This window comes from Myotis myotis, unplaced genomic scaffold (assembly GCF_014108235.1).
Source record: "Myotis myotis isolate mMyoMyo1 unplaced genomic scaffold, mMyoMyo1.p scaffold_m19_p_6, whole genome shotgun sequence".
Taxonomy (NCBI): domain Eukaryota; kingdom Metazoa; phylum Chordata; class Mammalia; order Chiroptera; family Vespertilionidae; genus Myotis; species Myotis myotis.
Window position 1 is genome coordinate 78,384,613 of NW_023416368.1, and position 21,509 is coordinate 78,406,121.

The following is a 21,509-nucleotide window of genomic DNA, read 5'->3' on the forward strand; positions in this document are numbered from 1 at the left end:
CAGACCTCCCTGGCTGCCCCCTCCACCTGCCCCTTGTCTTCAGAAGGGGGCAGCTTTCACCTCAGCCAGCACACCAGGAGTCATGCCCCATCTATGTCCAGCAGCCATATTTGCCTTCTCTGTTCCCGTGATAGAGGCATAGCCACACCTCACAACTGCGCAGGGCAGGACAGTGGCAGCCCTGGGCCCTGAGAAGAGTGGTGGTCACTGGACAATTGATTCTAGGCCTGAGCTGGAGGATATCTCCCATGAAGCCTTGATCCCCTCAGGGCTGCTCAGCCACCTGACAATGCTGAGGGGACCCTGTTTGCCTCCAGAGCACCCTCAGCCCAAGACCGTGAGCAACCACCACCAGCTGGATGTTGAATTGGGGACAACATGCCTGCAGGTGCAGCATTACCTCACTCCCTCTGCCCCAGTCTGTCACCTGGCCAGTGGCCATAGCGTCCCAGCCAGAGCCTAGTTGTTTTGGCCCATCTATCTCTGTGCCCCTCCAGTCTGTGCCCCGGGTCCCTGCAGTGTTACAAGATGTGTAAATACATATAGCCCAGTTTCCCCTCTCCCACCCCAGTCAGCCTAAAGCCATCGTCTGGTGGAAGGAAGGCACAGAACCAGGCATCTTATGTGCACCTTTAATAAATGCAGCTGTTGAATCTTGCTCTCCACAGCTATTTTCAAGTGGGTGAGGACTGGGTGGGTGGGGCTGGAGTACTTTGTGGGTTTTCCATCCAGACTGCCCGCCCTGGGTCCATGTGCTAGAGGCAGATCAGGCTGTGGGATTTGTGCAAGAAGAGCACTCAGGACAGGTGGACGCATAGAAGGTAGCTGGAATGTCTCACTGTGATCCTGGCATGAGGGAGGGCTCTGGAGCCCCTAGACTCAGACTCAGGTGACCCAACCTGAAGGCCAGGGATATGCAGGGAGGGGTGACCTCCCAGCCCAGGGCAGCAGGACACTTTGAGACATTAGCAGGTAGGCCAGGGGGTGCTGGACAGTGTAGCTTGAGCCATGCTAGCATGTTCTGAATGCCTGTGCCCCCAAGGGTTTCATGGATCTTTCAGGTTTAAGCAGGGGCAGAAGAAAGAGATGCTGGGTCACCCGTGTCAAGAACTTGCCTTGTTTGTCCATGCTTCCCTAAGCTCATGGGGAAACCTGGAAAAGAGTGGCCCACAGAGGTACTGTCCAGAAGGCTGGTGGCAGTGGGGATTTCATCTGAGGGACTTATTGGGGACACCCATGACAGCTTGGTCTGTCAGGACGGAGGTGGCTGGATGAGGGCTCCAGGCAAGTAATAACTGACCAGCCTGTCCTATCTTGGGAGCCCAGGCCAGCATCCCATCTGATGGATTCCACAGCCATCAGGTTGGTCCTGCACCCCAATCATGAACCGGTCGCACAAGTGCTAGCCTAGGGCCCATGCCTTAGATTGAGGTGCTCAGCGCCACTGGAGGCCCCATCTCAGAGCTGGGCCCTACTGGGCAATCTCTCCTCACGTGGCCACAGCCACCAAAATGAGAAAGGACAGAACTCCCATTGTCTTCTGGAATCCTTGGGGCCCTGCAGTTCATATAGAGACAGGCTCAGTTTAATGGGTGATCAGTGAAGCAGGGTTACCAAAGGAAGGGAAAGGAGGATGGGTCCTGAAGCCCCAAACCAAGTCCAGGCTGGCAGCAATCAGGCCCCAGAAGAGAAGCCTGGGGGTGAGTGGCACACACAAAGCCTGTCCTGACCCTCGGTAACGGGCCTGTGCCCGGCTGAGGCAGGTGTGCCCCTCACTCTCCACTGTTCCTGCTGCAACCACACACCGGGCAGACTCTGTCCCCTGGGGTCTCCGGATACCAAGGCAGGCTTAGCCATGAAACAGAGAGGCCAGAATCTGCTTCTGGGACCCAGGGGCCCATGTCGATGTGACAGGAGGCCATGGGGTGCACTATCCAGGGACTGCATGCTCAGGCGAGCCCAAGGGTCAGTTCAGCCTAAGAAGGTGGTTGAGGCCCCTGACAGTGCCACCTGCTTCACCTGGACGACGTCCTGCTCCAGCTCCTGGCCAGCTTGCCAAAGGTCCTCACACCTTCGTCTTAGCTCATCACCTGCTTGTCTCAGCCGCTGGTTGGTGGCCACATAGGCCCGGCTCTGCTGGTAGAGCTGCTCCCGCTGGGCCTCAGGATTCTCAGCCCTCCGGGAGGAGCCTGGGGAGTCTGGGGACAGATCACAGACCACTGCTCAGAGAGGGGGCTGAGAGAAGCTTCAATTTACCACCCCTCTGGCAAATTTACCACCCCTTCTGGTCACGGAAGAGGCCCTGCCTGGGGGTGGGTACCATTCCTGTAAAAGGCACTGACCCCACAATGGAACCGCTGAGCAGGCTAGCCCTCATTCCTGTTCTTAAAGCCTCAGATGCAACCTCCTGCTCCCCGAAAAACTATCCCACGGCCCTGTAATCTTGAAAAATCTGACACTTATAGTCAGGAGGCCATAACAACAGGAGGGTGTGGACACAAGTCTCCAGGTGACCCCACTTCCTAACAGTGTGCCCAGCTGAAGGAGGTGGGGTGGAGGGGGGTTGAGGGAGCAGGGCAGAAAAAGCACAACCTCAGCGTCACCCAGAGACATTATCAGGTCCTCTCCGCTCTGCCTGGGCCCGTTTGAATGAAACAATGCCACCTGCCATGCTTGGTGGCTGTCTGCTGCCACACCCCTGCAGGCCAAATGTCTAGCACAGGCCCTACAAACTCTGGTATTTATTAATCACTTTTCCCCACCTGCTTTAGAAATAAGGCGGAAATGCCAGACAGTGCACGTAAAGATTAAGTGTGGTCCTAATAAACACGGTCCTGCAGGGGAAGCACCTCTCCCTCGAGCGACCCCAGCACTGCTTGTGCCTCAGTTTCCCCACCCTCCAAATGCTGGCGGACCTGTCCACGATTCTTTTTTTTTTAATCTTTATTGTTGAAAATATTACAGATGTCCCCTTTTATGCCAGTAATTCTTAAGTTGGGGCTCAAGAAACCTCAGATGACCCAGGCTGGAGATAAATCTGGCTTGTTTTCCTAGGACTGCCCATTCAACAGAACATTCCTGGTGATGGAAAAGTCCTCCATCTGAGCTGCCCAATATAGCAGCAGCCACAAATGCCTCTTAGGCACTTGAAATGTGGCTGCATGGAACAAAGAACTGAAATTTTTTTACTATTATTTAATTTTTTGAAATGGTTCCCATAGGTTTCTCACTTCATATTGCCCACAAGACCCGTGTGTACTATCTTGGTCCTAATGGCCTGAGGGAAGGCACTGTCATCTCTTTTGTTCACCTGTTCAGCCCAATGCTTAGAACAGAACTTGGCACATGAGTTCTTATTTTTGTTTGTTTTATTTTTGCTTTTTTGTTGTTTTTTTGTTAATCCTCATCTGAGGATATTTGTTTAAAATAAATTTAGCTCCTTTCTTTTTTAAAAAATATATATTTTATTGATTTTTTAGAGAGGAAGGGAGAGAGATAGTTAGAAACATCGATGAGAGAGAAACATCTATCAGCCGCCTCCTGCACACCTCCCACTGGGGATGTGCCCGCAACCAAGGTACATGCCCTTGACCGGAATCGAACCTGGGACCTTTCAGTCCGCAGGCCGACGCTCTATCCACTGAGCCAAACCGGTTACGGCTCCTTTCTTTTTTTTAAAAAAATATCTTATTGATTTGAAAGAGAGGAAGGGAGAGGAAAAGAGAGACAGAAACATCAATGATGAAAGACAATCATTGATTGGCTCCCTCCTGCAGGCCTCACTCTGGGGATCGAGCCCGCAACCTGGGCATGTGCCCTGACTGGGAATCCAACTGGTGACCTCTTGGTTCCTGGGTCAACGCTCAACCCCTGAGCCACACCCGGCTGGTCCGAGGATTTTTTAGAGAGAGTGGAAGGGAGGTGAGGGGGAGACAGGGGAGAGAGAGAGAAACATTGATGCGAGAGAGACACATCGATTCGTTTCCTCCTGCACGCGCCCAACTGGGGCTGGGGATTGAACCTGAAACCAAGGTACGTGGCCTTAACTGGGAATCGAACCCAAGACCCTTTGGTGCACGGGCCGAAGCTCTAACCACTGAAATACACTGGCCAGGGCCATAATAGGTTTTTAATGAAGGTTTGTTGAATGAATAGGCAAACTTCATGGACCTGTACACAATTCACCCAACAACTGTAGGCCAAAGCCATTAGTCACTGACCTGCTATAATCTCCACAAGGGACTGAGGACTTTTCCCACAAATACATAGTTTTGTCTTTGCAGAGCCAGTCCGTCTGTCCTGATAATTCTGCCATTATGTCCTGAAAGCAGCCAGGTTCATTCATCCACAAACAGGCATGGCTGTGCACCAACAGAACTTTACCGACACAAATCTGAACTTCGTACCATTTACACTTATCACAAAACAGTCTCTTCAAAAGCGTAAGCGCCAATCTTAGCTTCCTGGCCTTACCAGAACAGGCGGTGGGCAGGATCTGGCTGCGGACCCAGGCCTGGGATGCCCTTCTGAAGACGCGCCCCACTTTACAATCAGAAGAGAGGGCTCCAGAGGGTAAGGATCATGCCACAGTCTGCTCTAAATCCCACGGTTTCGCCCTAGCGGGTGTGGCTCAGTGGATAGAGCGTCGGCCTGCGGACTGAAGAGTCTTGGGTTCGATTCGGTCAAGGGCACATGCCCGGGTTGCTGGTTCGATCCCCAGTTGGGGGTATGCAGGAGGCAGCCGATCGGTGGTTCTCTCTCATCATTGATATTTCTTTCTCTCTCCCTCTCCCTTCCTCTCTGAAATCAATAGAAATATATTTTTTAAAAAATAAAAATAAATTCCACGGTTTCAACGGACCTCCTACACCCACCCTCCCACCCGCCGCGCATCTGGGCTCCCCCTACCTTCCGGGGCCAGGGCAGTGAAGACTGGGTCCTCGGCGGGCGCCCCCCGCACGTCCTCCAGGATCTGCTCCGTCGTGGGGGGCGCCGGGCGAGTGGGCAGCACCACGCGCTTCTTGGCCTTCGAGCCCATCCCTGCAGGCGAGAGAACGGAGCGTCACGAGGGCGTCCACCTCGCCGCCTTTGCCCCTAGTCTGTTCCAACTGTCCGGCGAGTACCTACCTACACACTCGTCCGGCCCCGCCCCTCCTGGATCGCCCCGCCCCTTCGGTGTCTAGCTCCACCTCTGCCTCAGTTTCCCTACTGAAACAGTGCCTACCTCTCCTCACCTGGGCACGCACCGGAGCTGAGAGCGGCTCAGCACAGACAGTTCTGCTTCCGGTCGGAGGGTGGCCCCGCCCTCCAAGTCCTGAGGCGAACTTCCGGTCTCCTCCTCCTCCGGCCCCCCCGCTCGTCATGAGGTCACGCCCCCTCTTAAAGAGGCCGCGCCCGCGAGCGACTTGGTGTGATCCGAAAGGAGCTGCAGCTGGACCAAAATCAGAGAACACGCGACCTCAACCTCTCCGGACTGGAAACTCAAGGGGTGGGTGTGGGGTCCAATCCAGGCTTCTCTCCTTGCATAACAAAGCGTCCGAGGCCCAGTTTTCTGCAAAAGGGGGACACAACCCCCTACCCACGTGGCTGTCCTGAGAACAAAGTTCCTATCCACACAAGGAGGCCCTGTGCACAGGGGCCTTCAGTGAATGCTAGCTATGCCAATTACCAGCGAGGTGGCCAGGGACGCAGGACATGCGCCAGCAACTCTCCTGCTGGATCTGGGTCCAGGTCTCCACTCTGATCTCTAAAACCCCCTCCCCTCGGGGTGGTGCTGGATCCGCTAGAATAGACAGGCTCAGAGCATAGGGCGATTTTTGTATTTTTTAAACAGCTTTATTGAATGTAAATTACATGCCATAAAGTCCACTTGTTTAAAGTATACAATTCTGTGGTTTGCGAATATATATATATATATATATATATATATTTGTGCAACCATTACCACAGTCTAATTCTAGAACGTTTGCATCACCCCAAAACGAAGCCTGTTAGCAGTCACTCCCCTCTACCCTCCACTAACCCATTTCCTGTCTCTGTGGATTTGCCTGTTCTGGATATTTCACATAAATGGAATCACAGACTATGTGGCCTTGGGTGTCTGGCTTCTCTTACCTTTGAACATCATGGTTCCAAAGTCCACCCGTGTTGTAGTGAGAGTGTCTCTGCTTCACTCATTTTCAGGGTTGAGTAATGTTCCAGGGTGTGAAGAGACCATGTGTTTATCTGTTCATCTGCTGATGGACACTTGGGTTGTTTCCATCTTTTGGCCGTTGTGAACACGCTTACACAGGTCTGTGTGTGGACTTCCGTTTTCCTGGCTATGTACCTGCAAGCGGAATTGCTGGTTCATTTGGTAACTGTGTTTAATGTCTGTGGAACTGCCCAACGGCTGCCCCAAGTTGGTGTATTTTGGGTGCTTACTGTGTGCCAGGCAGGAAAACTGCCTCTTGTGATCCTTGCATTTGATGAGAGAGGTACTCTTGGTGCTGTGGCACAGGCGAGGCTACAGAGGCTCTGAGAGAGAAGCCAGGTGCCCCTGGGCACACAGACTGGCCCTGCCAGGGCTGGGCTTACCTTCAGCCCTCAATCCAGAGAGAGGGACTGAGTGCAGTAAGATTCTGGGTGTGTGGGCACGACTAGGACGGCAGCTAGAGAGGATGAGGGAGGGAGATGAGGCTCTCTCCTCCCCTGCTGGCCACCCACTTCTGGTGGGCCCATCTGGGCACCCATGTCTCCTCCTCCAGACAAATTTAGCTCAGGGGTCTACGACAGTGTCTGGTCCCAAGTGCTGAAGCATCAGCCTCTCACTGCCCAGCTGCAAAGCCCTCAACAGAGCCTTCTTCCCTTCAAGGCCTACAGTTGGGCATCTGAGCCCAGTAGCAGAACAAATTCCCAGGTTCCCAGTGCCACAAAAGGGGGTGGTTTCTGGGGCCAATGGGCTCCTACAACAGGCGAGACCTGCCCCTTAGAGCCTGAGTGAAGCCCCATAGTCGAGGGCATAGGCCCCCTTTTCACTTCCTCATGGAAGCCCCTCCCCGCTCTGAAAATTGGGACAAATGTGTCCCCACCCCATTGGTGTGTGTGAGGATAAAGGAGGGGCATTTAATAGCTCACTCGGTACCCCTTTTCTCACCCCACACCTCAAGATCCTCTTTCTGTTCCAGAGAGGTGGGAGACCCACTTTACAAATGGGGAAGTTGAGGCCGTAGGGGGATGAGAGCAATGTACCTCCAGCCCATAATTCCCTCAGCTTCCCGATGACCTTCAGGAAATGGAGTGTAATTATTGGAAGCTCGTAGACCCTCTTCTGCTAGTTGTGTCAACCAGATGGAAGGGGGAATGTGGGCTGGTTCCTAGAAGCTTGGCACTCAAAGCATGTGGGTATCACTAGAAACCCCACCCATTCCCACCCCCACAGCTGGGGTCTCTGGGCCCCAGACTGACTCTCTATTCTCTGTGGTTGCTGGGTCCCCCAGGGGCTGATGGCCAGGGAAGGTGATCTTCAAAGAGGGCACAGGGGACACCCAACCATGGCTGGGGGCTGGGGGGCCTGGGTGTGCCCCAAAGGATACCAGAGACTTGGCACCTCCTATTAAGACTTTATTGCAAACTCTGAGGTCAGACATGGTCCCTGAGACTCTGGATAGTGTCACTGGCTCTCCCTCCCCCTCCCCCCAGATTCTGGGGGCAGAAAAGGGATGTTGGTCACCATTGTGGCCTGGCCTCTGCCTAATCCCACCCCACCGTCATCCCAAACATACACACACTGATCTGGAACTAGGGAGCAGGGCAGTAGTCCCCACCAGAGACGTAAGCCAAGGTGGGATGTCTCCGGGGTCCAGCCAGCAGTTGGTGATGGGAGTGGCTTCCAGCACTGGGTTGGGGGCTACACAGGGGAGCAGGCAGCCCATGGAGAGGATGCTACAGAGGAGGGGGTTCCCAAAGGCCACCATCAGCAGGGCTGTGGCCTCTGTGGCAGTGATGGGTTGTTCCAGTGGGCTGGGGGGTGGCCTTTGTGGGCAACAGGCCCTGAGCAGGAGCCCCCGTGCTCATCCAGTATGTATGGTGGGCAGCAGGCGATGCAGTTGAGCAAGGAGCTGCCATAGCTGGTGTAGCAGAAGTGGCAGCTGAGGCACACATGCAGGGTGGGTATGACTGTGACTGGGCACCCAGACCCAGTAGTCATTGCCTTCTGGGTGTAATTGAAGTACTGCGATGGGCAGTGGGAGAGGCAGAGGTGGCCCAGGATGTAGGCAGGATTGTGGCATTCTGCACGGGGATATGGACATGGAGGTGAGGCTGAGGTATACATCCCTGGTCCACCTACCCTTCCTGGGCCGCACACGCACACTGCCAGCAGGGCCATGCCTCACTGGGCACTCACCCTGGCACAGCCCCTCTGTGTCCCGCTGCACACACGCGCTGCTGGTCACCTGGGGGCCTGGAGGCCGCACTGTCATATCCTCAGCTGTCCCATAGAGCAGCAGTGTGTAGCGGTACAGCGTCCCTGGGCAGGGGTCATGGTGAGCACAGGGATAAGGGGAAGAAACTATTGGTGGTCTAATCCTGCCATTTTGGACCCCACTCCCCAGTTATCCCCACCCCACCCTGAAGCTGCAGACTCAGATGGTGCCTTGGCCCCCAGCAGCCATTGTGGGATGATAACTGATTGCCTATTTCTACTATGCAAGATCACTGGGAGCCCCACTGCAGTGGGGTAATTCAGGCAGGCCTCAGAGTGTCCAGCCTGTGCCTGCCTCTCACCCGTGTTGAAATAGTAGCCCTTGTTCTCCAGGCCCAGGGTCCACAAGCCCTGCGGGTCCTCATCCCAGAAGTGAGTGGACATAAAGATCCACTTGTTATAGCCTTGGCCGCTGACGTCGAATGGTCTGGGACAGACAGGTGGGGTGGGGTAAAAGGGTGGATGACTATAGTCATGAAGGGGCCACTGAGCCACAGCAAGTGTCTGACTGCAATGCCAAGTGCTGCCTGCAGAAGTGGCCCTCACAGGACTGGTCACCCCTGCGCAGGCCACGCCTGACTCCAAAGTGCACTTGTCCCTCCCTGTGTGGACCCATAGGGTAGGTCCCCCGACCCTGACCTGATGGCCACAAGTGTGGAGCGGGTGCCCATGGGGCTGGTGAGCGAGATCTCCAGGTCCCCCCGGCGGCTGTAGGACAGTGACAGCTGCACCTGCACATGCTCCAGTGAGCGGATGTAGTTGGCACGGCCAGCACAGGCCGACACTTTCTTTCTCATGTGCATCAGCGCCAGGATGGGGCTATGGGTGGCATGGGGCATCAGGGCCCCTCCTGCTGGCCTGCTGGGGGGGATGGGCGGCCGGCCAGCAGGCAGGGTCTGGGCTCAGATCATGGGGCCCACCTCCAGGATTTACTGAGGCCTCAGGGCCTGCCTCCCAAGTGTCTGCCTGGGTGTTAATGACAGGTGTGGGAGAGGGCTGGGGATGTGACGGTGTTGTCGGAGGAATGGGGAGGTGGCAGGTAATGCACAGTGGCTGGGACCGAGGAGAGTGCTCACGTGGGTTTGTGGAGGACTCGAATGGCACATTTCTTCTGGGGCTGTGTGGGCAGCCATGTGCGAGCCAAGTCTACCAGCAGCCCAGCATCCAGCAACCCATAGCCATAGTGGTGGCTCACTGTGCGGAGGGGGGCCGTCACTCACTCTGTGGGCATGGTGTCCCCACCCCCACCGGACCATGCAGTACCTTGGCGCCCCACGCCATTGGTCCTCCAGTCCTCAGCCTGAAGGTGTGCCTGCCTGGATGCACGAACCACCAAGTGCTGCATGTCCCTCCATGTCAAGAACGGGCTGGGGGAGGTGAGGGAGTAAGCTGGGGCCACAACTGGGGGGTCAGGGTGGTAGTAGGGTCCCCACTGTCACCTACTTGGCCTCCAGAGCCAGAGCGATTATGCCTGCAGCCAGTGGGGCAGAGGCCGAGGTGCCTGTATGCTTGTCAGTGCACTGGTGGTACAGGTCCGTGGTAACCTGGGGGCAGAGATGGGAGTTCGGGGGCCCGGTGCACATGAAAACCCAGCCCTTGTTCACATGGAACCAGGGACTCAAGAAGGCACTGCAGAGCATTACACCAGACAAGGGGCCTGAGCACTGCCCAGGTCCACGCCCCAGAAGCACAGGCCAGGGTGTGTGAAGGGGCAACAGTGGGATGGGGCCTGGGACCCATGTCTATGTTCCAGCACTGCAGGAGCAATCCCTGAGAGGAAGGAAGATAAGGGAACAGAAGGGAAAGGAAAGAATGTGAGGGGACAGGAGGGAGGATGGGGACCCAGGAGGGAAGGTTGGGGAATAGGAGAGAAGGTGAGGGATGGAGGGGGATAGGAGGGAAGGCAGGGACTGGGGTAGAGGGGGCTGGAGGGAAGTTGGGAGGATAGGAGGGAAGACATAGGGACTGGAGGGAAGGTGAGGAGACAAGAGGGAAGGTGGGGGGACCAGGCTGGGCCAGACAGAGTGAGCATGGTGAAGGGGTCCACTCACAATTTGGGGGTCGGTGACAAGGCCACTGCTGTAGGTGGTGGTGAGAGTGGAGGCGCAGGCTTCGCTGTACCAAGGCACATGGCCCTGCTGGGTGGTGCTGCCCACAGAGAGAGTGTGGATGCTGTTGGTGTAGCCGTCACAGTTGCAGTTGTCATAGTGCAGGCCGCCATTGCCAGACGCCCAGATGAAGAGCGTGCCTAGCCCACCTCGGCCCTGCAGATGGGGACAGGACAGGGGATGGGGGTGTCAGCCTTTCATGCAGGCACAGGCCCTCCAAAACCCTAGATCCTGCTCACTTTGGTGACGCCACGCCTGAAAGCTTCTCGGGTGAGGATGCCTGGACCGTCCACCGTTCGGCCATCGTCCTCAGGGCCCCAGCTGGCACTGTAGATGTGGATGTGCTGCGGCTGCAGGCTCAGTGACTGGGCCTCAATGACATCAGTAATGGTGCCATCCAGCATGCGCACGCCTGCACAGGCAGCTGTCGGTCCTCTGCAGACAGCCCTGCCGGCACCCTCACCCATCCAGGCCAGCTCCAAACACCCTAGCCAGCCCCTCTCTCTGCTCCTGGGGGTGGAGGCATTTGTGCAGGCTCAGCTCTCCACACCCTGAGTCTAAGCAACAAAGGCGAGGGCACCAAGAAGTTTCCTCCCCTGGTTGATCTGCCAAATCTCCCTGGTGTTATCAGCCACCCAGTGCCACCTCATCCAGCCCCTATCCTTGGCGCATTGGAGTACCTCCAATTCGGGCGTTGTAGGCGACGCCTGTACCACAGAACCTGTTGTTAGCTATGGCTGCTACTTCCCCAGCACAGCGGGTCCCGTGCCTGGTGTCAGGGCAGAGAGGAGTGCCTGTCACAGCTCACCTGGCCCTCACAGGGCACAAGGGCCACCCCCAGACCCCCAGGCTCACCGGTTCTCATCACTGGGCGTGTATCGTGGTTGGGGGTCTGGGTCATAGTCGTTGAAGTCATAGCTGGCCAGGGGATCCTAAGGGTGAGGTGGGGATGTGAGGGGGTTGGAGCAGGCCATGGGACCGGGGGAGGAGGGGCAGCCCCCGCCCCAGTTCAACTCAGGCTCACATAGTTGGCCCAGAGGTCTGGGTGGTCCTTCTCAATGCCATCGTCCAGGACGGAGACCACGATGCCCTGGCCTGACAGCCCCTGGTTCCAGACTTTCAGGATGTTTAGATCCGGCTGCATCTTGTTGTTCTATGCCAGGTGGGGGCTAGAGTTAGTAGGGCTCTGGCCTGGCCTGGCCCGACCACCTGGCACAGCCCGCTCACCATGTACCACTGCTTGGAGAACCAGGGGTCTGTGGGTGCCACTAAGGAGCGCTTCACACGCCACTGCAGAGTCTGCTGCTCAAACCACTGCACCTGAGGGGGACATGCAGCAGGGAGGGGGCTGGGCCAACAAGCCTAGCCTGCCTTCCTCCCAGCTATCCTGCACTTTATTATTTTAAAAATATCTTTTTGCCGAAACTGGTTTGGCTCAGTGGATAGAGCATCGGCCTGCGGACTGAAGGGTCCCAGGTTCGATTCCGGTCGGGGGCGTGTGCCTGGGTTGCGGGCGCATCCCCGGTGGGGAGTGTGCAGGGGGCAGCTGGTTGATGTTTCTCTCTCATCGATGTTTCTAATTCTCTATCTCTCTCCCTTCCTCTCTGTAAAAAATCAATAAAATATATTTAAAAAATATCTTTTTATTGATTTCAGAAAGGAAAGGGGAGGTAGAGGAAGATAGAAACATCCATGATGAGAGAGAATCATTGATCAACTACTTCCTGCATGGACCCCCGCTAGGGACCGATGACCGAGAATTGAACTGTGACCTCCTGGTTCACAGGTTGATGCTCACCCCTAAGCCACACCGGCTGGGCTATCCTGCACTTTAGAGAGCCATGTTCCACAAACGAAGGCCTGCCCCTCTGAGCCCTTTCCGCCAGCTCTTGGTCCAAGGGCCCAAGCCTGTGTCCAGGGTCTGCATAGGCCCCTTCCCAGGGTCCAACAAGGGGCAACTGTCCTTGAGGCTGTGCTTGTAGTGGAATGTGTGTCTGGGTTGTCTACGGCTTGTGGTGTGGGACGAGGCCTGGGACCTTGTGCTTTCTGGGGCTGCTCTTCTGGGTCCCCATGTGTCTGGGGCTCTGCCCTCAGAAGGTGCCTAGACGCTTGGAGCACCCATCCCCAGGGCCACAGGTAATTGGTTACTGCCTGAGGTGGCATGGAGTCCTAGGGTCCCAACTCTGCCCCTTCCCCCATCTCTGTTCTAGATCCCTCTGCCCAAGACCTGCCCATCTCCTCCCTGCAGTGGCCACTGCTCTCTACCACCTCCTGGTCCTCTAGCTGACCCCTCCACTCTTCTTCTATAATTCATTCTCAACATATAGGAGCCTTACTCTTTGTTGAAACTCTCCCAGGGCTTCCTACCACACACTCCAGGGCCCACAAGGCCCTGCCTTCCTGGCCCTCACAAGCCTTCCTTTGCTGCTGTCGCAATGGCTGCCTCAGGGCCTTGGCACTTGCTGTTCTGCCTGACCAAGCTGCTCATTCTCAGATCTTTGCTCTTCTTCTTTCCTTGTTGATCTCCCCACCCCTTTTCCCCCAAACCAACTCATGTCCCTCTACTCCCATTTCAGCCATCAGGGCCATCATCTCCTCATTTGCTCTGCTCCAGTCTTGGGAACTGTCCCATGCATCTGATCCATCGGCAAGCCCTGGCTTCTCTCTCGCAAACCACATCTCCAACTGGCCAGTTCTCTCTGTTGCCAATGCTCCAGGCAGGTTTTGAACAGTTGGGCCTCTTGTCTCCTTATGGATCAGCTCCCAGCCCAGTTCATACCCCTTTGTGGCTCCCAAGTACTTGCCAGACTCAGCCTCAAATCCTCAGCTTGTAGAGTACCTGGGAATCTTAATCATTCAGGTCAAAATAGAGCAGGTAAGGGGGTGGTTGACAAGAAATGTTGATAGTGTGCCAGGCCCTGGAATGTGCATCACGCACACACATGATCTGTTGCTCTCCACAGATCTTCCCTGTCTGGGTCCCCACTGTATGGACTGGAGGGCCAGGTGAAAACCAAGACTCAGAGAGAGCAGGTGGGTTGCCAAAGATCACAGCCATTCATAACAATCACAAGAATAACAGGACGTGTCTAAGACACTGAGGGGGCAGCCTCAAGGCCAGGCTCACCTTGGGGTCTTTCTTCAGGCGCAGGCGGTGGCCCCAGTGCGGGGTCAGGGACTGCTGGACCACACCCCTGTGCCGCAGGTGGAAGTACTGTCCATCAGGGAAGATCTGGGAATGTGCGGGAGCAGCTGATCGCTAGGACCCGGCTTCCCTGATGCCCTGCAGGATGCCCCGTTTGCATCCTCCCCCAACCAGATGCCCTGGTGCGAGCTTCATGTGCCCTCTGGGGGTCCTCGAATCTGAAGCAGGGGTTGGTTGGGAGTTCTTGATATCTTAGGGGACCCGAGAGACACCTTCCCATCTGTCGGGGCCTAGTGTCTTGGGCTGTCCAGTCCCGCCCCCTCCAGTCCATCCGGGTCCCACCCACCAGCCCCAGGTTGACGAAACCGAATCTGCGTGCCAGGCGCTCGGCCTCCCGGGAACCCTCAGACACCCGCACGGCCCAGCTGCTGACATAGATGGGGGCCCGGGCCGAGACCAACCCCACAGATGCGGGGCAAACGAGGGCCAAGGCCAGGGGCAAGGCCAGGCGCAGCCAGAGATCAGTCCGGGTGGGCCGCATGGCGGCGGGGGCGGGGGCGGGGCCGGGCCTCCAAAAGCCCCTCCCCCTGGCCAAACCGCCGCGTTGGCCCAAGCGCCCGCCCCGCCCCCGGCACCATAGCAACCCTTGAAAGGCTTCAACTCCCAGGGGTCCTTGCGTCTCCCCTTTGGAGGCGCGAAGTCCCGACAGAAATGGGAGGGTGGACACACGCAGACCCAAACCCTCTGGAGCCTCAGTCTCCCTATTTGTATATTGACCCCATTCTTCTGACCCAGAGGAGTTCACTATTGTTATGATTGACCCCGCCCTTTTATTTAGCCACACCCCTTCCTACACACCCCTCCCTAGAATCAGCCCCTCCTCTCCCGTCCAACCAGGATTGCTCTATAGAGTGAGCGCCACTTCTCAATTTAGCTCCGCCCCATACCCGCCCCTCAGATTCCTTCCCGCAGTCTTTATAATATGCCCCGCCCCTCCTCTGTTCTTGCTAATGAAGCTCTTACCCTTTCTCCAATCAACTCTGGTCTTTTTCAGGCCCCTCCCACCAACTCTGTCTACTACAGCACGCTTCTCTCCTCCCCCAGCTCCACTTACACCACCGCTCAGCCAATAATCCCCGGCCAAGACCCCGCCCCCCCAATCAGCTACGTCCCGCTTCCCCTCGACCAATCGGCGCCCTCGGCCTCTGCGCCCCGCCCTCTTCCTTCAGGTCGCGCCTGCGGCGGCCACTGCCCGCCAGAGGGCAATGAGGCGGGGGAGACGGGGCAGGCCCCACCTCCTTTGCCCGCCCTGCCCTCCCATTGGCCGGTGCGTCGGGCGGGAGGCGGGGACCAAACAGGAGGCAAAGACCAGCCCGGGAGCAGAGCGGTGCGACTCTCTTCTGAAGAAGGCGGCTCGTGCCCGGCGGGACCGGTGCGTAGCTCCGAGATCGAGCTCCGGCTGCCAACCCCGGTCCCGCCGTTGCCATGGACGGCTTGCGCCAGCGCTTCGAGCGTCTTCTGGAACAGAGGAACTTGGCCACGGAGGCACTAAGGGCGCTCGAAGCCAAGACCGGTGTCGACAAGCGGTACTTGGCAGCGGGTGAGCCGTCTGAGGGCGCTCGGGGCTATCGCCCCATTTCACCGGCCTGCATACTGAGGCTCTGGGGCACCTGGGCCTTGGCCTGCCCCCATCCGGCCTGCCCCAGCTGCAGGGTTCGGGCCTTATGGAGGGGAGAGCCCACTGTCCAGTGGGGAGGCTGAGATCCTGGCTGGGGAGGGGCCCTCGGGTGAACCCGCAGCACCTCCTGTGCCCTCGCCGTGCCACCTTGGGCCAGGGCCACCCCTTTTCTGGGCCCCTGCAGCACCCCCACTCTGGTCCGCGTGTCTGGAGGCCGTCCTTTGCCCCCTCCCTTGGGGCTCTGGGTGCCCGCCAGGCCAAAGTCCGGTTCTTCCAGTTGCCCTGCAGGCCCCAGGGGTAGGAGAGAGGAGGAGGGGGCAGATAGGCCCCAGTGCCCTGAGTGTCTCTTCACCTCCTTCCCAGATGACCCCCCAGCCTGAAAGCAAGTGTAGAGATCTTGTTCTTTCAGAGGGGCTACTCCCTGCCAAGAGGAAGGGTCATTCCCACCTACTCTCCCATTGTTTCCCCTCTTGGCGTGCCCTCTCCTCTCACTGGCCTACTGTGCATGAATAGTTGAGTTAGAGTTGGATTGTTTGACAGTTGTGGTGGGGTTGGAGACAGATTGGATAGGAAACCAGGGAGAAGGGGCTCCAGCCACCCCTGACTGTAACTACCATTCTAGTCCTTCCACTTTCTTTCCTCCTCAATAACCTGGGATGACCCCTGCCACTCTCAGAGACTGCCTCCTTAGTAAATGGTTAAATGCCTTCCTTCCCTCTTTCGCAGTGTTCAGGCGCGCCCACTCTGTCACTTCTTCTAGGAAGACCCCCTGGAATGAATCACAAAGATGCTGGTGGGGGCGGGAGCATGTTCTGGGTGCAGACAGTGCCAGGTGTTTTGAGCACCTTCTATGTGCAGATGCTGGGAGTCCACTTAACTCTCATGTCCCCACCACCCGGAGATCCCCATGCCAGGCAGCCAATGAGGGTCTGAAATTTGTCCCCCAGGTTCCCAGTGCCCAACTATGTCTGCTTAGCCAGGGACCTGCCCATGTGAGCAAGCCTGGCTTTCCACATCTCGGTACCAGTGGTTGGGCAATTTAGGTCATAGAGAACTGGGGAGGGGCCCACTGGGAAGAGGCCACTAGGGAGGCTGATAGTTAAAGGAAACCAAGGCCCCAAAAGGCCAGGGCTAGGTGGGAGGATGCCCCTGCCACCTGCCCTGTGTGGAGTATTCACCTCTCCTCACCCCCTGGGCCCCATCTGTTGTTGATCTCAGGCCATGCTCTCCCCCTCCAACCCATGTACAAGATCATCCTCCTATTGCTGAGGCTGCAGGAATAGGGATTGAGGGCAGGGGTGCCCTGGGAGAGCCACTGACTATCGGTTTCTGAGGAAGAGGTGACGTTCCCCCACCCCCTTGCCCAGATGTGGGAACCCTTGGGCTCCACATGTCACAGATGGTCAAATACCCTACCCCAGGCAACAGGAGGAAACCCAGAGGAGCCAGCTGGGGAGGACTTCCTCCACTTCTGACACCAGGCTCTGGGATAAAAACGAATGCAGGTGGAGGGAAGTGTATGGGTGACTCTGCCCTTTGGTCCAGAAGGTAGCCTCTGTGAAGGAAGCGGGAAGCTGTAAATGCTCTTCAGTGACCCTGGGCAAGCCCCTTTCCCTGACAGCTTTTGTTTAGGTTTTGTCATTGCATGAGACAGAACAGAGAAGCACACAAGTAGCACTTAGATGTGGCAGTTACAATAATTGTTTTCAGAGTGGCTGATGCTCCTGGCTCCCCATATTCCCACACTGTTCTCCTCTGAGCCTCTTTGCTGGGAGTGTTTTTGTGACCAGAGTCCCTCAGTAATGTAGGGAAAGGATGAGTCCTCTCTGTTGAGTGTATTTAGCTAATCCACAACAACCCTAGGAGCCAGGGTCACTGTAACCCCATTGACAGATGGTGAAACTGAGTCTGGTGAAGCAGAGAGAGAGACTTTCTCAGTGTCGCATGGGAAGTGAGTAGAAGAACAGAGGGCTCTCCAAGATCTGAGAGGCTCTGTACTGCCCTTTGCTGCCTAAGACAAGGGGGTCTCAAATGGGCCATACTGCCCCTGTTAGGACACTAGGCAGTGTCTGGGGACATCTGTGGTGTCATGGCGGCATGCTCCTGGCATTGAGTGGGTGGATCCAGCCCCCCAAAGAGGATGACCTGGCCCAGATGTCAGCCCAGACTGAGAAACCCCACACTAAGATGACATTTTGAAAATATATTTATATTGATTTTAAAGAGCAGGAGAGGGAGATATAGGATCATTGATCGGCTACCTCCTGCATGCCCCCCACCAGGGATTGAGCCTGCAACCCAGGCCTCCAACTGGCAACCTCTTGGTGCATGGGTCGATGCTCAACCACTGAGCCACACTGACCAGGCCTAAGATGAAATTTTAAATTGCTTCTGCCTTTGTCCGCTCACCAGTAATCATGTCTTAATGATAGAATGGCCTCAGTTTTAGTTTTTTCTCCTATTACTTAGGGCTCATGTATCCAACCCCTCTTACAGGGCCCAAGGTGAGGTGGTTATAATTGCAGATGATTCCTTATTCAGCAAGTGTTTATTGGGCAGCTACTCTGTACCCACCAGGGCCGAGGACCCTGCCTGCCTTTGGAGAGCTCACCGTACAATAGGGGAGATGGATATGTTAACTAATTACAGACACAAGACTCGGTGTTCAGAGCCATGGTGGGGGTCGTCCAGGTGCTGTGTGGAGACTAGCACACCCTGGAGAGGTCACTAAGGCTTGTGGAAGGAATGACAACTCTGCGGGGTGCATCCGCCAGGCCAAGAGGAGGCTGGGAGCCTGCGGCCTGGGCGTGGAGTGAGCCAGGCCCTCACCCATGCCCTCTTTTCTGCAGGAGCCACCACTCTGCTAAGCCTGTATCTTCTGTTCGGTTACGGGGCACCTCTACTTTGCAATCTCATCGGGTTTGTGTACCCCGCATATGCTTCGTGAGTGTCCATGGGCTGTCCAGGTGGGGAGCATGAGGGACTCCAGGCAGCCCCTGATCCTGTCATACCTCTCCCGCCCCCAGGATAAAAGCTATCGAGAGTCCAAGCAAAGAAGACGACACTGTGTGGCTCACCTACTGGGTGGTATACAGCCTATTCGGGCTTGCCGAGTTCTTCAGCGATCTACTCCTGTCCTGGTTCCCTTTCTACTACGTGGGAAAGGTACGCACCACTGGAACACACACGGGATAGGATCTCCTGGGAGCAGGCAGGCAACCAGAGACTGGGGGTTTGAGGGGCCCGCCCTGCTGCCTCCTCGGGTGTCGGGGGAGGCTCAGTCCCTTCCCTGTGGAAACAGGCCCAGCCAGGGGAGTATCTGATGGGGGCAGCCCAAGTCCATCCAAGAGGGTGTCTGATGGGGGTGGCCAGACAAATCCTAAGGAGTGTCTGTGTGGGCCTAGGTCCACATAGCCCAGTGTCTGACGGGAGAGGTCCAACCCCTCCTCCCGGGGCAGATCCGGGCCGAGTGTAACTGCCATCCATGCCCGCAGTGCGCCTTCCTGTTGTTCTGCATGATTCCCGGGCCATGGAATGGGGCTCACATGCTGTACCGTCGAGTCATACGCCCGCTCTTTCTAAAGCATCACGAGGCCGTGGACAACATCATGAGAGACCTCAGCGGGCGGGCACTGGACGCGGCAGCAGGAGTAACCCGGGACGGTGTGTGCTTGTAGGGCATGGGGGAGTTAGTTTGTCCCAGTTTGGGTCTGTCTGTCTCCCAGCCTATCCACCCCTGCTTACCTTCACTCCTGGCTCCCCTCCTCCTGACTCTGACTGGTCTCCATCTGGCATCTTGGCCATTGGCATCAGGCGCTCTGGCTTCTCCTCTCACTGTCCGCCTTTCTCTCCTCTGCTTTCGGAAACCAGTCCTTCAGACCCTGGCCCGAAGCCGGGCTCTCGTCACCCCAACGGCTATGGTGGTGGGCCCCCCGCTGCTACTGGAGCCAACCATAGGTAACCCCCACCCCTAGGAAGTAAGTTTTATATGTGTATGCATGCATATGTGCACGTGTGAGTGCAAGCGTGTGTGTGTGTGTGTGTGTGTGTGTGTGTGTGTGTGTGTGACCGTGGGTTGGTTTGTGCATTGTGTGAGTTCATTTATGTGTGTGATTGTGTACAAGTGTACCTACATATGTGTGAATATGTGCAGATGACTATCCTTGCCAAGGATGGCCATTGACCCTACCCTGGTCCCCAGCAGCCTCCATCCCACTCTCTAGCAGCTGAGCATAGCCCCAGGACCTGAGAGCTCGGCCAGACCTACCTTACCCCCATGGCCCTCTCTCTGCAGCCAAAGTAACCGTGACCCAGCTCCAGAAGGACAAGTGAAGTCCCTACCCAGTCCCCGCGCAGATAAGCTGGCCGGCCAGCTAAAAGGCACCATGTCCTCCACGGATTCCTCAACTGATTCCTCAGAACAGACCCCCTCTGTTCCCTCAGCCCCAATCAAGCCAGCCTCTGGGAACGCCTCATGTACCACCTTTGGCCCGTCCCATTCTCAATCCTTGGTCACAGGCTCTGCCAGTGGCTCCAAGCTGCCTGGCAAATCCCAGGTCCAGTCTTCCTCAAAAGCATCTAGTGCGAGAGCCAATTCTTCCAACCAGCCCCAGGCCTATGGTCAGCAGCACCCCCAGCCATCTGTCACCTCCTTGGGCCCCTCCCAGCCAGCCCAGCAGTCCCCCGGCCCTGGTTCAGGCTCTGTGCATCATCCCAGCACCTTCTCCAGCCAGCCCCCCCCTACTGTGCCATCCCCCAGTGGTACCACCATCCCCATGCAACCCCACAGCAGTCCCAATAGACCAGGGGAGTCGGCCCTCAAGGGCTCTAAGTCCAACAAACATCAGAAGACGTCCCCAACACTGATATCTCCCAGTGGTACCGGCATCCCCATGCAGCCCCACAGCAGCCCTAATAAACCAACGGAGTCAGCCCCCAAGGCCTCTAAGTCCAACAAACATCAGAAGACGTCCCCAACACTGATATCTCCCAGTGGTACTGGCATCCCCATGCAGCCCCACAGCAGTCCCAATAGACCAGGGGAGTCGGCCCTCAAGGGCTCTAAGTCCAACAAACATCAGAAGACGTCCACAGCGCAGCCATCTCCCAGTGGTACCACCATCCCCATGCAGCCCCACAGCAGCCCTAATAAACCAACGGAGTCAGCCCCCAAGGCCTCTAAGTCCAGCAAACATCAGAAGACGTCCCCAGCGCAGCCCCCAACCAGTACCTCAGTGCAGGAGCAGCAGCCCCAAACCAGTACCTCAGAGCCCGAGCTGCCTGTCTCCTACCTTTCTGGGTTCCCTCTGGAGTACACCTCAGAGTCCACCACTGAAATCACCTGCCACTGGCCCCACCACCATTCCTGGCTCCAATACCTACAGCACTGCTGGCGCCTGAAACACCTATCCTGCTAGGACAGGGCTCAATAAAATACATCTCGCAGAGCCTTCTTTTGCCGTCTGTCCTGGGTGTGTGTGTGGGGGGGAACCAGGTGTTCTTTGCAGGGATCCTCCCATCTAATCAGGAGAGGTTGCTGTGTAGCCCCACTTTAAAGATAAGAAACTGAGGCCCAGAATTATGGTCTTGCCAAGTGGCTGGGATGAATCAGAGATGAGAATTGGAGTACAAGTCCCTTTTCTGGAAGGGGACCTCAGGAAGCTTCAGTAGGGAGTGGGTAGGGGAAGGAGCCAAAGAAGTAGGTGTGGCCAAGCCTGGAACCTGTGTCCAGTGCACACCTGAGACCCTCTGTTCAGGTGCTGAGGGATCCAGGGACTATGCACTGGGGGAGCAGTGGCCATTCGTTTCAGCCAGCATCCCTCTGCAGGCAGCAAAGAGGCCTTGGGGCTGGCAGTTGACAGACTGGCATTCATGGAAATGGAGAGAGGGGAGTTGGGTGAACACTAATGGGGCTTCCTTCAGCTTTCACTTGGGTTTCCTTTGTGAGGCTGGCACGACCCTGTTCATGAAATCAGGAATGGATGCAGATGCAAAAAGCCCAAAGAAAGAATAGCAAATCCAATCCAACAGTATTTAAATACAGAATGCTCCCCTGTACAGCTATAGATCCCTGGAGGCAGATCCTGAACTGGAAGCTGGGGGATGGGGTGGGGG

The 21,509-nt window shown here is 56.6% G+C and overlaps 3 protein-coding genes across 8 annotated transcripts; 1 reads left to right on the plus strand and 2 right to left on the minus strand.

Annotated features, from left to right (window-relative positions):
* Positions 1 to 618: 618 nt before the first annotated feature.
* CUNH19orf25 (chromosome unknown C19orf25 homolog) lies at positions 619 to 6,606 on the minus strand. 4 transcript variants are annotated; one of them, XM_036314274.1, is made up of 5 exons: positions 6,424 to 6,606; positions 6,115 to 6,328; positions 5,225 to 5,431; positions 4,909 to 5,040; positions 619 to 2,198 (listed from the first exon to the last, which is right to left on the minus strand). In XM_036314274.1, the coding sequence occupies exons 2-5, from the start codon at positions 6,125 to 6,127 to the stop codon at positions 1,972 to 1,974; spliced, it is 579 nt and encodes a 192-aa protein (XP_036170167.1). In that variant the 5' UTR covers positions 6,128 to 6,328; positions 6,424 to 6,606; the 3' UTR covers positions 619 to 1,971. The 4 variants fall into 4 exon arrangements, with proteins under 4 accessions (XP_036170167.1, XP_036170169.1, XP_036170168.1 ...); XM_036314276.1 differs by lacking the exons at positions 6,115 to 6,328; positions 6,424 to 6,606 and having other exon boundaries at positions 5,247 to 5,385; XM_036314275.1 differs by lacking the exons at positions 6,115 to 6,328; positions 6,424 to 6,606 and having other exon boundaries at positions 5,235 to 5,367.
* An 854-nt stretch (positions 6,607 to 7,460) lies between these two features.
* Positions 7,461 to 14,258, minus strand: PCSK4 (proprotein convertase subtilisin/kexin type 4). Its single transcript, XM_036314038.1, is given in 16 exon segments — positions 7,461 to 8,007; positions 8,009 to 8,271; positions 8,387 to 8,509; positions 8,767 to 8,891; positions 9,104 to 9,283; positions 9,541 to 9,658; positions 9,728 to 9,831; positions 9,908 to 10,008; positions 10,516 to 10,728; positions 10,812 to 10,984; positions 11,253 to 11,341; positions 11,428 to 11,504; positions 11,597 to 11,725; positions 11,800 to 11,892; positions 13,700 to 13,804; positions 14,064 to 14,258. Coding segments are annotated over 16 exon segments (2,172 nt in total). The 3' UTR covers positions 7,461 to 7,923.
* Positions 14,259 to 15,068: 810 nt separating this feature from the next.
* Positions 15,069 to 19,876, plus strand: REEP6 (receptor accessory protein 6). 3 transcript variants are annotated; one of them, XM_036314835.1, is made up of 6 exons: positions 15,069 to 15,317; positions 18,245 to 18,338; positions 18,422 to 18,560; positions 18,890 to 19,058; positions 19,266 to 19,352; positions 19,690 to 19,876. In XM_036314835.1, exons 1-6 carry the CDS (start codon positions 15,203 to 15,205, stop codon positions 19,725 to 19,727), a joined length of 642 nt encoding a protein of 213 aa, XP_036170728.1. In that variant the 5' UTR covers positions 15,069 to 15,202; the 3' UTR covers positions 19,728 to 19,876. The 3 variants fall into 3 exon arrangements, with proteins under 3 accessions (XP_036170728.1, XP_036170729.1, XP_036170730.1); XM_036314836.1 differs by having other exon boundaries at positions 18,245 to 18,314; XM_036314837.1 differs by lacking the exon at positions 19,266 to 19,352 and having other exon boundaries at positions 15,072 to 15,317; positions 19,690 to 19,769.
* Positions 19,877 to 21,509: the final 1,633 nt, after the last annotated feature.

Bases quoted from the DNA above. Each gene is read 5' to 3' on its own strand.
- REEP6 (XM_036314835.1), top strand. From the start codon at position 15,203: ATGGACGGCTTGCGCCAGCGCTTCGAGCGTCTTCTGGAACAGAGGAAC. The intron at 15,318-18,244 runs GTGAGCCGTCTG...TCTTTTCTGCAG, and splicing joins CAAGCGGTACTTGGCAGCGG to GAGCCACCACTCTGCTAAGC. The intron at 19,353-19,689 runs GTAACCCCCACC...CTCTCTCTGCAG, and splicing joins GCTACTGGAGCCAACCATAG to CCAAAGTAACCGTGACCCAG.
- CUNH19orf25 (XM_036314274.1), bottom strand. The intron at 5,041-5,224 runs GTAGGCACTGTT...TCTCGCCTGCAG, and splicing joins GCGTGCCCAGGTGAGGAGAG to GGATGGGCTCGAAGGCCAAG. The intron at 2,199-4,908 runs GTAGGGGGAGCC...ATCTGTCCCCAG, and splicing joins CACTGCCCTGGCCCCGGAAG to ACTCCCCAGGCTCCTCCCGG.